Here is a 17389-nt window from a genome sequence, read left to right as displayed (position 1 = left end):
ATGCCCTGATGTGGCTTGAGGTGCCCAGCACAGACCTGGCCAAGGCAACGTGTGTTTTGGGCAGATCCCCCCACACACCGCAGTGCTCACGCTGGCACTGCTGATTTTGGAGAGGCCGTCTGACCTCCTGCTATAGCTCAGCTCCCGGCCGTCTGGAAAGTCAATTCCCTCCTTCCCTACCCTACAGATGTGCAGAGAAGATAAAACAGCCTGTGAGCTGTGAGCTTCTCCAGATGCCGCGGTGGGGGCGAGTGGAGGCAGAGATAATGCAGAGGAGTGGGACCCACCCCAACTGAGCATCCAGATTGCCCTAAACCTCGTTTTTCCTTTAGTGCAGCACCATGATTTTTTACCAAAGCAAGGATCTGCTTGTATACAGTGACCTTCCTTTGGCAGAGGACCCTGAGCTGTTGCTTTGCCCCTTGGGAGGCTGAGGGCTGCTTTCAGGAGGTGCCTTTCTGCTGCACACAGAGGGAATGCCACGTTTGTGGAAAAAATGTCTCAAACACAGCACCTTCAGTGCAGGAGATATTGTGAATTAAAAGAAAAACAGTGAACTACAAAGGTTTGCAGTTGAAAACAACCAAACAAAAAGTAAATGATTTCTGGGGTGCCAAGGTGGGTGCACGCTGTGGGCTTCAGCATAACATGTCACTGTAATGGGGAAGAGCAGAGTTCTCTGCTCAGTGCTTGTGGGATGCTGCAAAGCCCCAACATGGGGGGAATGTCCAAAAGGGTGTCTAGAAAGGTGTCCAAAAGGGTGTCCAAAAGGGGTGTCATTCTCACACCTGCAGAGATGGGAACTGAGAGCCACTGAGCGCAGCTGGATGCAAATAAAGGTACTCTGGAGAAAGGCTCAGCCCCCACCCCCTATTGGTGCCCCTTGTTTTCCCCACCTCTGCAGCTCTATGATGTCCCATGGCCATGGGACAGCCATGGAGGGGCTCAAATGGAGCTGGGGGGTCCTGGTGTCTTTGCTGCAGCTCCTCTATATGAAACCCATGATATAGGAGTGAAAGCAAAGCCTCCGTGTTCAGTTCCTTGTTATTCAATTGCTTGTAATTCTAGGCAATGTCCCAAGGCTTGCCGAAAGGGCTGTATCCATCATCCAACAAAATAATAGCCATCAGCATGAATAAACTCTAACGGGAAAACACAGAAGCCAGAGCCCAGGTAAGTGACAAGGGCAGAGCATCCTTTTAATGACTGCAGGACCAACCCTGATTGCTCCCTCAGACATCGTGCAGACAAAAGCAGTGTGAGCATTTTGATATCATTTACACGTTCCTTGATTAGAACTATTCTGTTTCCTTTTGAGAATTCTTTGCCATTTTCAAATCATATGGGGGCTGAAATGTCCAGAGCTGCTTAAAATAAACCCAGTCTGCACAGGACCTCATTGCAGCCGGGATGGATAAGGCATCTCCTGAGAGAGCTCAGCAAAACTCCTCTGAACAACAATTAATGGCAGCTAATTACTCTTCTCTTTGTGTTATATTTAGCAGTGGGGCTCAGCCCAGGAAGTCCTGCCTCCCACTGTTGGAATTGTCTGGCTCTGGGACTGCAAACAGTCTCATTTTGTGCACACGCAGCACCATGGGGCTCCTGCTGCCCCGTGTCTGAAGGTGAACCCTGTGGATTCAGTGCTCCCTCTGTCAGCATCCATGTCCCTGCTTAGAACTGCACAATTACAGAACCTTTTGCATTGGAAGGGACCTTAGAGGCCACCTGGTCCCAGTCTCTGCAATGAGCAGGGACAGCCCAGCTCCATTGGGTGTTCAGAGCCCTGTTCCCTGGGTGTCTGCAGGGATGCGGCTCCTCCTTGGGTGCCCTGAAGTGGTTGAGATGAGAAAGAAACATCTCCCTGCTTCCCTTCCTGCATCCTTTCCCACCCAGTGTCCCCTCCAGGACTGAGTCCAAAAAGCCACCAGCTCAGGGCTGTGCAATGAAGCAGTTGTGAGGAGCCAAACCAGTGGCTCTGCTGGCTCGCACTGGGAGCCAGAAGGGAAGCACAAGCAAAGGGCCTGGTCCCTCCCTGCTGTCCTTACTGATAACCACAGTGCTGGGATTTCCTGAGCCCAAAGTGGTTTCTTTAGTGGCCCTCAATGGATTTGTCTTCCTTGAATTTTTTAGCTTCTTTTTAGCCCCAGCGCTGCCTTTCATCTCTCCCCATCCCATGTCTGCAGAGGGACCCAATCCTGCAGAGCATCCCTGCATCTGCACAGGGTGCAGTAATGTGACAGTGTCCTGGGGCTGCAGGGGGAGCAGACAACAAACACCAGCTCCAACTCCCCCACTTCTGATGCTGTGCACACATGTTGGGGGTTGGAAATCCACGATGTTTACGGTCCCTTCCAACTCAGCCACTGTACAATTTGGGGAGGGTGGATGTACAGCAGGAACTGAGCTCCAGCATTTGGAAAATGAGGCAAAACTGTGCCCAGGAGCTGGGGGGGGGGGGGGCACAGAACCATTTCAGGTCGGTCAGAGGTGCTGCAGATGGGGCACGGGAGGAGACGGGCAGGGCGCACCCCACGTGCAGGCAGGAAGAGGCTGCTAAAATAAGCAGGAGGGTGGAAAAGGGAGGAGAGAGTATTAAGGAGATAACAGAAAGGTTAGAGGGGAAAGTCAGAGGAAGTGAGCCGAAAGCAGCTGAATGTCACGGAGAGGTGAAGCTGAGCCTCACGAGCAGCACAGAGCATCGTGATGAGGAAACCGACACAAAGTGATGTGCAGATACAGCAGTGATGTGCGCATAGACTGCCATCATCCCCATCCAACCCCCCGGGGCCACTCAGGAGCAGCATATGGGGTTGGCTGTGTGCAGGTCCTCGTGCTGGTGCACAGCCCTGGCTGTGTGCAGGCACAGCGCCCGCGTGGGGTGACATTTTATTCATTTTATTCAAAACATCATTGGTATTTGGGAACAAAGCAAGCGCAAATGATTGGCTGCGGTCGTTCCTCGTGTGGGCTGGATTTTGTCTCAGTGCCTCATCCACGTGTGGGAACAGAGCCTCTGTAATTCTGTACTGCTGCAGCAACAAAAGCTGGACGTTCCTGTGAGCCAAATGCTCCAGGGCTCTGTGATTTCCACATCCAGAGTGAGCTTAGGGCTGAGCCCCAGGTGCCATTACCTCATGTTTGTTTGCTCGGGCTGGGAATAACACCCACAGCCCTCCGTGTCAGAGCTGCCAGACACCTTTTTGCTGGCTGTAATTCTCACAGCAGCCACCCGAGCCTTGAGGATGCTCTTTGGCCCTTCATGGTTTACTCCCATTTCCTGGCTGCCAATCTTCATTTAACTCGTGGAGCTCTGCATCACGATGAGGCAGAGGGCTGAGCCCTGCTCGTGGCCCCACAGAGCGTCTGGGGCTCTATCAGTGCTGCCAAAGGAGAGCAGAGGAGGGGGAGAGCAGCCCCAGCCCCGCAGGGCTGTGCTGCAGCTGATAAGAGCCCTGACGGGCTGTAATGGGAGCCCTGGCCGCCTGTTTCCTCACAAAGTCATGACTCAGGGATAATGTTCACATCCTCTGAATGGCGAGGGAGCTAAAAATACAGCCAGGAAAATGCGAATGAGTGAGCGAGCATGAATGAGAGCGTGAGTGAGAAATGCACAGGGGAAAAGAGAGAGGAAGCATGAATGAAAGAGCCTGGGAGAGAGGGAGTGCAAACAGACGGTCCTTCCAAGTTTCCAAGCTGTGAAGCTTGCAATCAATGCAGTGTACAGCCGACGTGCTGGGGCTGTGCCTCTTAATGTGGGGAAGATGTGCAGCCCTGGCACTCCACAGACCCCATTCCTCCAGCACTTCCCAGTGCTTTTTGGGGCTGAGCGTATTGCTGCCAATTCCTGCTGCCCCTCTCCTATGCATGCAGGAGCTCATTTTCTCCAAAAGGCAAAGATATCACTGACTGCACTGTCCCTCATGTGCCTTTGGAGCTGCATTTTGCACATTCACCCCTTGTGAGCCCTGTGGCATCAGGTATGAGCAGAAGGAAGGATAATCGCTGGCCCTGAGCTCTGCAGTCCCCTCTGTGAGAATAGATGGGCCTTGAAGCATGGTGCTAGGGTTAAGGCACACTTCTTGCCCAGAAGGTATAGTTGAGATATATATGAGAAGTGGCTCTGGGTGCACTGTAATCCCATACAGTATCATTTTGTCTCTATGCAAAGTTTGGGGGTAAAATTCTCCAGAATGCAAAGCCTCTTCCATGCAGACTCCAGAAGCTCTTTGACAGAGAATTTTTGTACCCAAATTCCATTTTCTGGTGCCCCGTCCCTTGCAGGGCCGCCATGAGCACATTCCCAGCACCTCCCATCCCCAGCACGAACTGGAGCCTTGTTTCAATTATTTCCTCCTGGGGATCTGGCTGCTGTGCCACAGCCCCTCGCCCGCCACTTCCCCACTCCTGGTTTTTGTTTTGAGCTTCTTTTGTCCTGGATTTTCTCCATGGATTTGGGTGGGGATCACACAGCATCCTCACATTGGGGACCGAACGGTGCTGAGCAGCCCCAACCCGTGCAGCACTGCATGCCCACACTTCTGCTGGCTGCCAAACATCGAGGAGTTGTGTCACATTGCTGCAGTGATACAATGGGGACAGGGGGGATCTCTACCACTGGTAATGGGGATAATACCTAAAAAGAGTCAAACACATGCTATAGAGCATTTCTTGCACTCCCTTTCGTCAGAGCTGCCCAGGAATGGGTTCACCCAATGCTTTTGCCTTCCCAACTCACATTTTGGGGGGAAATGAATAAAAAGGAGACTCCTGAGTCACACAGATCGCACAGCATCACCAGCAGTGGGAAGTGGCTCCCGGCAGCTCTGTCTGCAGGTCACGGCGGGACGAGCAGGGCTCAGTGCAACCCGCACTGCAGATGGGAAGCGAGATTAAGCCCTTCGTCACAACGCTGCACCCGCTGCCCTGACAAAGGCCGGGGTGAGCCTGGTGCTAATCCAAGGAGCCAATTTTAGAGCACTTGCAGACAATCTCCGATTGTTTGGGGCCGGTTTGAAGTTTTCTCAGCCGTGCCGTCATCGCATCCTGCGGCGGGGCAGGAAGGGCTCCGTGCAGGCACTGCTGTGCCCGGTGGTCCCTGAGGTGTGACAGCACATCTCCCATCCCCACAAACCCCTTAAGGGATGGGCATGGTGAGCTCGTGAAGCAGGCAGGGATTGGCCATGCCAGTGGGAAGCAGTGTGGATGTGGCAGCTCCCATTCCTCTGCCCCTATCTCCCTTCCCCCAGCATGGAGCTCCGTTTCTCTTTCGGCTCTCAGCAGCTCTGCCTCAAGATGGGAAACCAGGCAGAGGTACCTGGGTCTGCCCCCCACCCACTTCTCGTCTGTGCTCAAGATGTTTCAGAGTTCCCCCCTTTCTATTTCCATCCTCATTGTCATCCTGCTTTGAGAGGAAGATCTATTCTTCCCCAGCTCCTTTTCTCCCTACCAAAATGGGACATTGTTTCTTCTTTCTTTGATTTAAAAGCCAAAAACAGTTATAGGAAACTGTTCAGCAGATGTTTTACAGCATGAACCTAGAGAAAAATAAATAAATAAATATCAGCCCTCTGATTTTGCTGGGGGATCTATATTTAGCCTGACGTTTCCTCCGATTCAGGGTTTGTGTTGGCATAAGCGAGGCATAGGTTTTAAACACTTTGATTGTAGCAATTATTTTATTCCTCCCATTCTCTGCATCCATGAAAATCTGGAGCTGGCTGAGGGAGCGAATGCAGCACGTTTGGGGAGAGGTGCATTCAGATTGCTCTGTGTTTCCCCACGGTCCCTGCAGCCCACAGATGCTCAGAGTGGGACTGGAAAAGAGAATTTCCCATCTTATCTTGTTAGGGTGAGAGAAGCTGTGCCCGCATCCCTGCAGTGTGTGGCATTCACACTCGGGGTGGTGGCATGGAAGGGCAAAATGGAAAAAAAAAATAATAACTTTTAAAAAGGGGTCCTCAGCTATGGAAGCAGGAACAAACAGTTCCTCCAGGGCGCAGTTTTCCCGATTTTGTTCTGAAAACCCACAGCTTCACAGATTATGAACAGAAGGGGGGATATGCAGAGACCCTACAGATTGCAGAAGTTGCAGAATCATCATTAGAAGAAACCAGGTGCTGAGAGCACGTAAGATGTGTTTTAATACAGTTTGTTTTCTGTGACAGCCTGGAGGTCACTTCCTTCACCCAGTGCAGAGCCAAGCCTGGGACCAAAAGCAACCCCCTCACTTTTTTTTTGCCACTGGAAGCTCTGAATCAGAATAGTTCCTATTCCCAGGGCTGTAATGTTATCTCCTGGGCTGCAAACCCAGAGCAGATGGGAGACGCACCCGGGTGGGAGAGCAGGGAGGAATTATTTGGTGCTGGGATGTGGGCTGGCCCCAAGTGTGACATCGGCACCACCACAGTGATCCGTGCTGTGGTCTACAGTTTGAAATCAAAGCAATGTTTCCAGACATTAATGGCTTGTTTGTTGTCTCAGATGGTGGAAAACCAGAGAGAAGTTGTAGCCCGAATGAACTGTTTGATTTCCAACGGGGCACTGCTGGTGCCGTTTCTAAATAGCCTGCATTAGAAAGACAGAGCAATTAAAAAGGCAAACTCACCCAAATTCATGGGCTGCACTCCGGGATGGGGGAAGGATAAAGGTCTGATTCATAGGAACATCTTTGGCTCCTTTATTTAGCATCCTCTATGTTATATATGCAGACAATCAAGAATGTCAGTTTCTCCAGACTGCTTTTGCATAAAATAGGATGGTTTGCTACTCAGTGCTAACCCTGCTGTGACCCCTCCTCATCAGCCCATTGCTCTGCTCCAAGCTAGCGGGCTCCTGCCTGCTTCCATGGAGCTCTGCATGTGCTGGGGCAGCCTCTGGAGGAGCCTTTTTGGATCTGCTAACTTGGGGGAAGTTGATGCACCTCTGGTTCCCAGCAGGACGGGTGCTCATGCCGTTGGGGTCACGCGATGCTGCAGGTGATGATGGAGCAATGTGAGTGTGGTCTGACTGCTGATGCTCTGCCTGCATCCAAATTGCACAGGGATGCTTCTCATTGCACCACAGTGCAATAGGATCCTGCATCTAGCTCTAGGCTCTGGAGCCCAGATGAGCTCCAGCAGCAGCTGGAGAAACGCCCCGGGAGATGTGGAGCCCGTGTCTGGGTGGAAACCTGCTCAGCCCCGCTGATAAATGAGACGCTGCTGCTTCCCCTCCCACCCACACACTTCCACTTTCACTTCACATGTGGGACCCAGCACTGCGATCCAGAGAGGGGCCATAAATAACCCCTCCATTAACAGCCTGCAAGGTGACTGTGCATTACAGCTGCCTGTAAGGGCTGGGCCATCCTCCTGCCATAGTATGGGGTGCCCTCCCAGCAGAGGCCCCCAGCAATGCCACCTGTGTCCCCATCAGGGACGGAGGGCACAGCAGGAGCCCAGGCTCAGGAATTACATCTGAGAGGCACAGCTGTGCTCAGCCCATCTCTTCCCAATGTCACAGACAAACTTTCCTTGACCTGGAACCAGATGGGAAACAAACAGAGAGGTAAAGGATAGGTTAATAACTCATTTCCATGAAACCAAGCCTCACATTTCTGCTACCGTTTGGTCCTTCTTCCTTCTGTAGCAACAAATATTGGTGAGCTGTACATCCTTCTGTGTTGGCCCCATTGCTGCATGCACGGCACTGCTGCTTATGATTGCCACACCTGGTAAGGATGCCAGCATCTTTACTGATGGTTTCAATGTTGGTGGTGCATTATGCAGGAAACATTTTATTGGATAAAATAAAAGAAAAACCTCAGTCTTTGCCCCCTTGCTAATAGCAAGTTGAGTAATAAAGACCAACTAATCAACTGGCTGCTGAATCCATCTGGAGATCTGCCCATATTTCGAGCAGGGATTGTTGGCTGATGGCATTTTGTATATCTGATCTTTATTGATACATCTGCCTGGGAGAAGATTGGCCCTGCATGAAATGATTAGGAGTAAGGATTTTCATTCACAGATTTGAAGAGGGGCACTCATCACACAACCCGATCTGTTTTTCTCCAGGTACAACAGATAGTTTAATAAAAGATTCCCTTCCCAATCAACAGCCCTAATTCTTGACATGAGAACTGGCAAATGACAGCAGATTTTCCAGATACATTTCCATAACTGATAATGGATATATCTTCGTGCCGTGGCGTTTGGGGGCTCCAGAGCACCTACCTGCTGTGTCACTTAATGGTGGGAGAGGGGCAGGCACCTGCCCAAAGGAGGTTATAATGATAACATTTATGTCAGCTCTTAGAGAACTGATTACTCTTTGTGCTTACAAAGCAAAAAATGCCCATTTGCATACGAGGGGTGCAGACTGGCACTGTTATGGCTACAACTTCCCTAGAGATGTTGCTTCACATCACACTTAGAGCTGAGTGGAAATTTCTCACTTCCTCTTCCAGAATGAAAAGATGGATGGGACTGGGTGTTATTTTTGGTTTTATCATATATAGATACATACCTGTATTTATAGTCATATGTAGAGATGGAGATCGTGCTAAAAATGAAAACTCAAAGCAGAATGAAGGAATTTTTGCAAGGCATGGTGTCCCACCCAGACATACATCCTGTATCCATCTCCTTGTATCCAAGACGACAGACCTGAGCTCTTGCTTGACCCAATGATAGGCAAGCTTTGCTCTCTGGATTTCGGGGCCAAGTATTTCCCCCAGTCTGGGGCAGGGCACAGCATCTGTGGTCCACACCCCTGGAGCAGTGAGTGGGATCCTCACCCCAGTGCAGCAGGGCCAGAAGCAATGAGCTCTGGCTGTGCCTCTGCTTCGTGTTTGAGGGCAGCCAGCAACGGAAAGCCTCAGCACCTGGCAGCCAGATGTGCACGGCTCCTAAGGGACCATTGCTGGGCCATCTGTGGCACAGCTACGTGTCTTCATCTGGAGTTCCAGGAGGGTCAGGAGGGAATGCTGTAGCCTGGGCAAACACACTGGAACATTTATGAGCACAGGCAGAACCCTGGTCTGGCCGCATCACCTTGTCCCAGCACAAAGAGGGGTGGGGAAGTCACCCCCCATGCCACAGCTCCCCACCATTGCTTCCTTCTGCTGGGTCACCGTGTGATGCCAGCTAAGAACAGACCACCCCAGCACTCAGGGTTGTTTTATCAGTTCCTGCTCTGTTTTCCTGCTGTAGTACAGAGATGATGATGCTTATAGATCCAACAAGTGACTTGGAAGTTCATTGCACGCAGCCCACCTTGGCTTATGATCCTCAGGATGGATTTTTCTAGGTAAGCAGAGCTCATTCTCCAGCTCCAGGGCTCAAGCCATGACCTTCCCTGCCCACAGCCATCTTTGAAGTGATGCTAACCCCATTCTCCGTCCATTCCTCTAACTGCAAAACGGAGATAAGCATTTCTCAGCATTTGGGAGCGGGGCTGTGTGTGCTGACATGTACATCCAGCACCTCCCAGGAGCACAGAGGTCATTTGTGTGCCCTAAATTCAACCTGTGCACAGCCTTTGAACCATCCACGGGACATTTCAGATTTGGTAAAAGCAGTAATAACTGCTTTAATTAGACACTAATGAATCTTTATTTATTTATTTATTTATTTATTTATTTATTTATTTATTTATTTATTTATGAGTACAAAGAAAATTCAAACCATCTGGAATGGAAACTACTTCTTTATGCACTATGGCTTTATAAGCTGAATGAACTGCCCTAAATTTAACCCAACTTCTTGCTGCTGGCTGAAGCAATGGATCCAGGTGGCTGAAGCAGCAGTAACCCCAAAACCAGTGAGGTGACCTGCACACAGCAGGCACTGTGATGCCTCGTAGGAGCTCAAACCAGAATCCTCTCTATTTTGCAGACACACAGTCGATTGGACAGCCATAATGCAAAGGCAATTAATACATAGATTACTGTATTGGAAAGGCTCCCTGCCACAGAGCACAGCATCCAGCCTAGGGAAAGAAAGACATCTTGCTCACAGATGCCCGTGGGGTTATCCTGCAGCCTTGGGAAGAGTTGCCCAGATAAAAATTGATTGCTGGATGCATTCCACTCCTTTGGCGCTCAGACGTGACCGAGCCTTTGTACCAAAGCCCAGCAGGCTGGAAACCTTCCTGAGAAGATGGAGCCCTGTAAATAATTTCCTGAGTTAAAATAGCTACACAAGAGATCCGTGCCTTACGGCTGCGAGTTCAACAGGTAACATGTACTCATGCCACCTGCAGCTGTGTGCTTCTGAGCGAAGGCAAGGGCTGACACAGAGCTTCATTCTTCTCTTAGGAGCTAGGGAAAACCCTCGAAGGACTTGTTAATACCTTTTACGTGCATAAATATTGGTGTTTTGGGGGGGGAAGTTTTTGTGGCTACTTGTCACTATGTGCATTTGAGCGACCAGGTTCTGCTGGGCTGGGAGGTGAGGGGCAGGAGGGTCCTTCATGCACTGCAGCTTTGTACTTTTGCTTTCTCTGCAGGGCATTTGGCAGCAGTAGATGCCACAGAAGTCAGTGCAGACAGAAATTATGTGCCTGATATAATATAGTTTCAGTCTATGCTTTTTAAGTAGCCACTCAGCTGGGAGTAGCCAAAATGCCAGGTTATAAACTGGGAGAATTAATTCTTTCCCTGGGCCTGACCAATGCTTTACTCTGCCCTTCCAGCCGTAGCTCTTAGACGCACACACTGCAATTTTGTTTCGTTGTGGAGATGCTGCAAACTTTCTGCAGACTGACAGCTCCTGCGTGGCAGGGACGTGCTGGAGTGCAGCACATTTCCAGCCTGGAGCCCCCTCCTGGAGGAAAAGACAGCTTTGCAAGACGGGCACATCCTCCTGCATCCAGGGCCGCGTAGTTCTGGGCTGCGTGCTCCAGGGCTGTTTGGACAGAATGAGGAACTTAATTCCACATTTTAGGACTGAGATGCAGCAGCCTTTTGTTTCTGTCCCCATCTCTTTCCATGCTCAGGGAGAGCATTTCCCTGCTTTTCTAGCAGCCTTGCACACTGCAGCCCTGCACACTGCAGCCTTGCAGCCACCATGCACCCCTGCCTTCTGGGGCAAAGCAGCCCATGGTGCTGCAGTGGGGCCTCCAGCAGCAAGGGCTGAGCCAGCGCTGCCTGAGTGCTCTCCCTACGATGGTACCCTGTGAAAGGGAGACTACTGCAGCCTTTGTGCTTGTAAAAGAAAGCAGGCGTGCACCGAGGGGGTTGCAAATGGGCAGTGGGAGCCTGGCGGCTGGACCCTGCCAATGCCTGGGGGAGAGGTGGGCATCCAAATGCACCGCGGTGCCTGCTGTGCGCAAAGGAGCAGAAAAGCCAGAGGTGCCCAGGGGACTTTTGAGGAAGAAAAAGCAATTTTTGGCAGCAGGCACCTCGAAGCTGGGGCAGCCCAGCAGAGCTTTGGGAATGGGCTCGATAAGGCTCACACCCCGTGGTGAGGGTCACAGTGCGACATCTGCCAGCGAGAGCGGAGCGCGGGGGGCTCGCCTCCCCACCGCCTGTGCGGGGCTGACCACTCCCCCTCCCTTTGAATAGGCGGCCCTGCTGCAAACACTATGGTATTTCCATCCTCCCCAGCTCCGGCGCAGAGGATAGCACCAGGTAGTTGGAGAGAGACCGGAGACAAGTGTGGGGAGCCGTGGAGGACATAAGCTTTTTCCTTGGTCTTCCAGATAAGTAGTAAGTGGTGGTGGGGAGAGAGTCTCTTTAAAGGCTGTTGTGGGCTGTAGGTACCTGTGTTCGTTTCCAAGAGAGATGGAAGGTTTGCTTTGCTGGGCATTTACTCTTTTTCTCCATTCCCAGTTTCACCCAGTGGCTGATTCGTGTGTTTGCTAATAGTGCCTAATAGCTAACAGTGTCTTACGAATGTCTGAGCTGATGCTTCCCTTTAAAAATCCTTTTTAATTTCATATATAGAGAGAATATCAAGTTGATATGTGTGCTTAGGAGAACAGTATTGTTTCCCTCATCTAGGTAGCAGGCTGCGCCCTGGCATTCTTACAGTGGATTACATTTGCAGTTCCTTCTCTTTCTTGAGAGGAGGCTTTGGTTGTGGGGTGGGGGTTTGCTTGTGCTCGCTATGGGGCAGGAGACCAGCGAGGTGCCCAGGCCCAGATGCTCCCCCAGCCCCTCCAGCACAGCTGGGTGCACAGATAGGGAGCGGGCAGGTTGACCAGCCCCCAAAGAGAGGGCTGCTTTCTGTTTTTGGAGGGATGCTATGTGGAATTTGTTGCCTCAGCTCTGAATGTTTTCCAATAGCAATGGTATCCCCAAAGGGCAGAAAATGCCGCAGGTGAGCATTTTGCATGTTTGTCTATGGAAGGAATTGGAGTCAGGAGCCCTGAGTGTGGCAGCCACAGCGATGTGCAGCTGTGCTGCTGCTGCTCCTTGGGATGGGCAAAATCCTGCAGCCCTCTCGCAGCCAAAAAGGGCCAGCAGGCACCGTGTGGCCCCGAGCAGCACAGCCAAGGCCTTTCCCCTTCCCATTATCCCCTAAATCCTCGCTTTGCATGCAGCCACTCTCTTGGTATTACAGTTACCATCAACTTCCCATGCTGTGCTGTCAACTGACACCTTTGGGGGCTGTGGGCTGGGTCCGGGGCTGTTTCCTGGTTACAGCCCTGTTCGTGCTGCCTCTGATCCAGCTGGGGTTTTGACCTCACCCCTGCCTGTCCTGTAAACAATTTTCTGGTAAGCCAGATACTTAGGGCTACCCAGACGTTTGCATCAGGGAATGGCCCTGCTAACCCAGGGGGGTGAGATTTCCATGGAGGACTGCTGTGTATTTTGTGCACCCAGCACTGGGATTGTGCATGGCTCCTGCCCTGAACTGCAGGGTGCCATGTGCATCTCCAAACCAGAAAGCACCCCCACGCTATCATCACCTTTTTATGTTTGGCATATGAAGGCACAGAGAAACTCTGGTTTCTCTTAACTTTCTACAGCTGCTGAGTACTTAATGCTTAGTGGGATTTTTGAAACACCAGCATCTTTGGGCAGGCTGGTCCCAAGCATCCTTCTACAGGTCATATGGGGAGTGTGGAGCAAAACACCAAATATAGCTGGGCTTTCAATCCCTACTCTTTCCCCCTTTGCTTTGCCCTAGCTGAGGATCTGGCCCATGCTGCTGTACTGTAAGTCTATTATTTCACAGAGGGAAATACGTGAGTGGAATAACAGATGACCTAATTAACCCCCCCCACCCATTCACATCTTCCTGCAGTTGCAAATAGCAGCTCTGATTTAATAGGGAGCAGCGTGACTGTAAGCAGCAGCCACTCTGCTTCAGCATCCCACCTGAACACTCCTCAGCACGACCTGTGGGTTTGGTGGTGCCACGCTCGTCCCATTGCAGCCACTGCATGGAGCCATGGTCGTGCCTTAGGGCTCAGCCACACAGCCTCCCTTTCGTCCTGTGAGCTTAGGCAGCACATTTAATCTCTGACTATTTACTGAGGATGCAGAAGGGCACTTAGTGCATTTCTCTATTTCCTATGGCTGTGTTATTTACTGCCCTGCCTGAGAGTGTAATGAATGTAGGAGCTCCTGATGTGAAGCAGAGACAGGAGGTGGCCGATCTGTTAGGGAGCATATTTTGTGCTTAGTTGGCAGCAAGAGAAATGCGATTCTTCCTATCACTTGTATCCCTGCATTAGGGATGCTCCTTTTATTTTAAGCTGGTGCCAGGGTTTGATGAATTGAATGGGTTTTTAACATGCCAACAGATCAACAAACACTTTTTTCCCCTGAGAACTGAGTTGGCAGGCAGCCTGGAAAGTGCCAGGTTACCAAGGGTTAAAACCCTGTGGAACAAAGTCATTTCCATAAGCTATTTTCTCCACCCCCTCAAAGATGATAAATTATTGCTTGATGAAAAATAAAACGGTATCACTAAGCAACTCTGGGGCAGGAGCTGCCCGTGCTGCAGCCCATGGAGGACGATTGTGTCCTCTGCATTTTTCAAGTCTTTCTTCCCACATTTGAGGTTAGGAACACTTTGATAAGGTTGCCAATGCTGCTCCTGGCTCCCCATCCAACCCCAAGGGAAGGGAATCTTGCTGGTTTACAGGGATGCAGAAAGCTGTCCAGCTGCTTTGTCCCAGTCATACTATGGGTGTGCAGGGTGCTAACGTGGGAGAGATGGGAGCTGCAGGGAAATCACTGAGTCTCATTCAGCTTCCTTTTCCCCAGACTTAAAACAACAAAGCACTTAAACGCTGTAAGGCAGCCTTTTAAAGGGTCTTTATACATCCCATAGAAACAGCTCATCTTCATTTAATACGTATTTTTAATTTTTTCCTAATTTCTACAGGGGTATCATAAGAGTTTATCATAAGTTCTAAGTTTGGTAATTATTTTCTTCAAAATTCTCTTGTAAAAGAGGAGGGATGGATGTTGAAATGAAATTAAAATGTTAATTACGTTTAGAAATGACTGAAGAGTCTAATAGCTTTGGCTGGTACTTGATCAAGCACCAAAACAAGCTCTGCTTCCCCCACACGTGTTTTCACCATAAGACAGGAATAATAAGAGCAAACAATGAGATGAATCAAGATGTGAAGTCATTAAGGATTTTACCAAATGGCTCTGATTCCCCTCTATTTATTAACAGCTTGCAGCAAGCTGCGGATCTCAATTATCTTGGTGTAAATCTGCAGTGATTTCCTCAATTTTGGCCAAGTTACCTGACACAAGGGATGCTGTCATTGAATTTAGTTCAGCTGCAAGCTCCTGAGTGGTCATTAAAGCTCTCTAATGGCATCCAAGGGGAGGAGAGGAGCTATTTAGGCTCTTATTAGAGGAAGCTCAAGAGAAGAAAAATACGGCTCAACCATCAGGGAAACTTGCTGACAGCAAGAGATGTATTGGGCTGTGAAGTAGTTTCCTATGGGAAGTGGTGGAAATTCTGTTAAAATCAGCCTGCACCAAATTCTCCTGAGCTCCTTCTCTGCTTTTAACTTGCCCCCTCATTGCTGACACAGTTCTTCTGCTGGTTCCTTTTCTGTTGGCTGGGACTTGGGATGGAGCTGTTAGCTGTTGGTGCTGTGTTACTGGTCTGTGTTAATGTGGTTGTATGGAAACTGTTGAGTCCTGGCCTGAACTGCTGATTGAGCACCTGGGGAAAGGACCTGGTCAGCCCTGGGAGCACAGATGAAGGCAATTTACCAGTGATTGGAAGGGGTGGAGTCTGGCTGCACCTCTCGTAGACCCCCATTTAAGGGCTGACTGCCCCTGGGGAAGGCTCTCTTTCTGGAGGTCTCTTCTTCGAAGAGTTTTCCTTCCTAGCTCTTTGGGGGTGGGCGAGCAGTCCTTTTTTCCTTCCCTTATAACCCGTTTTTATTGCATTGGTCCCTCTGTTGTTACACTTCTTCTATTACCATTCCATTATGCTGAGTTTTCTGATTGTTCCTATTTTCTATTGCCTGAAGCCTTGCCCTGGGCGTAGGAGGCTTCAACCACAGCTTTGAGTATCAATATGTGGCGCTGTGCTGGAAGGTTTTGTTGGCAACAGCATCCTGAGAAAAATGCAAACGGTGCTCAGCGAGGCATGAAAGCAGTTTGTAAGCAGTGTGCAGCTAGGTGACTTGATCAAAGGGAAGAAACAAAGCCAAGCCCCAACTGCCTGCTGTGGAGCTGGGAAGCAGAAAAGCGAGCTGCTCTGCTCGTGGTACCGCTGTGTCACTGCTGTCACCCCTTGCTCTCACACGTGCCCTGTGTGCTGCTGGAGCACTTGGGTCAGCCTGATGGTTTCTACAGTGTGTGCCTTGTGCTGGTGCACTTTAGCAGCATAGATCCTAACTTCAGAGCACGAGGGCTAAGGGTCATGGTTAGGTGATGCATTTACACCCTGTTAAGGTTAGGGGCAGAAGGACAGGTGTGTGACTGCATGGGGTGGAGTGACTTTCTTCTGTTGGCTGACTTGCAGAGATGGCTGTTCTGCACCCTCTTTTATCTTCCCCAGCTGCAGTGAGATTTAAGACAGTGTGTTTTAACGCCTGGTAGGGCGTGCTCTGATGCTAAGATCAGTTAAGGCTTCTCAGCCACAGTAACTTGCAAGATGTGTGCATTTGGGTTTGTTTTAAGCACAAGGAGAAACAGGTCCGTTGTTCTTTCAGCACGTTGGTAGTTTTCAGTTTTGTGAATTAAAAAGAGAAGTAAAAAAATAATAATAACAATAATACTGGTGTTAGAGCAAAAAGTTAGTAATAACAAGCAGGAAATGATGATGATAATAATTTAATACACATATACATGCAGGTGTTTCACATTTGGCCATTAGTCACACTGCGTGGTGGGAGACGTTATCTGCAGTCCCTGGTTGCTGAGGTGGTGAGTGAGGCACAGCTGGGGCAGGCTCTGCCTCTGCTGGCTGTTTGCTAACAGCAACCCCAGCCCTGTGAGCAGGGAAGTGGGGCTGCAGTGCCCACAGGAGCTATGGGTGCAGAGCAGAGACAGAGGCTGATGGAAACCTGGGTGTGCTGGCTCTGGAGGATGGCTTGGGTGAATGTTTGCATCTGCAGCAGTCACAGTTGGTAGCAGAAATACAAGGGTGTGTATTTCAGAGGAGCTGGAGCTGCTGTGTCCTCAGAAAAGTTGGAGCATGGCAGCTCCTCTGGCTCTTGGGCGATGCTGTGTATCAATGTGATGAGAGCAGTGATTCCCTTTGGTCCCAAGTTGTTGTACCCTGCCTGAGTGAGCCCTTCTGAGCTCAGGCCACTGCCGTTTTTCTTTCCAGCACCTTTAAGTTATATCCTTCCAAACACAGAACATGCATTCTGCGTTCTCTGTTGTGTGTAAAGGAGAGGATGAGAAGCATCTACCTATTATGAAACAGAACTAGACCTCAGCTATGCACATGGGCTAACTAGTGGCTTACAACTGCATCTAGTGAGCAGCACTCTTGGGAGGACTTGCTCAGAAGAGTACATCCCATGATAGGAATGAGAGAATGAGAACCTGGATTTCAGCAGTGCAAGGGAGAGCTCCAGCACAGAGAACCAACGACAGTGTAGGCAAACAGAAGATTTTTCTTGAGTAAAGAGAAGTTTTTTTGGTGAAATGGGTTGGTGCTGATGAAACTTCCATAGGAAATTTGTTGATCTCAATGAATTGGAGGGGGGGGGAAAATGGCAACTATTCCCTATCAATTTTACAGCAAGGGAAATACGATCTCATCCACCCTCTCAGCAGCTCCATCAGCCTCTAGGTGATAATTCATTCAGCACTGTCCAGCTCCCACCAGTTTACACAAATGGATTTGTTTCCATCGTTGATGTATATACGCATCCAATCACAAAATCAATTATTAATGCAGTTTTTTTTCCCTTTTACTTTTCCTGCCTTAAGTTGCTGAGATTGGCAGCCTGGTGCTACCTT

At 50.0% G+C, this 17389-nt stretch overlaps 1 protein-coding gene across 4 annotated transcripts in view; it reads left to right on the top strand.

Annotated features, from left to right (window-relative positions):
- Positions 1-11567: 11567 nt before the first annotated feature.
- Positions 11568-17389, top strand: part of ETS1 (ETS proto-oncogene 1, transcription factor) — a 64801-nt gene continuing 58979 nt past the window's right edge. For 2 of the 4 annotated variants that reach the window (XM_048968175.1, XM_048968173.1), the window contains exon 1: positions 11568-11614. In XM_048968175.1, coding sequence (XP_048824132.1) covers positions 11569-11614 — 46 coding nt within the window. In that variant the 5' untranslated portion in view covers position 11568. Of the gene's footprint in view, positions 11693-17389 lie in introns of all 4 variants that reach the window. The other 2 variants (XM_048968177.1, XM_048968176.1) reach the window with 1 other exon arrangement.

This window comes from Lagopus muta, chromosome 22 (assembly GCF_023343835.1).
Source record: "Lagopus muta isolate bLagMut1 chromosome 22, bLagMut1 primary, whole genome shotgun sequence".
Taxonomy (NCBI): Eukaryota; Metazoa; Chordata; class Aves; order Galliformes; family Phasianidae; genus Lagopus; species Lagopus muta.
Note: the sequence above shows the minus strand (reverse complement) of the source record. Positions and strands in the feature narration are given on the sequence as shown.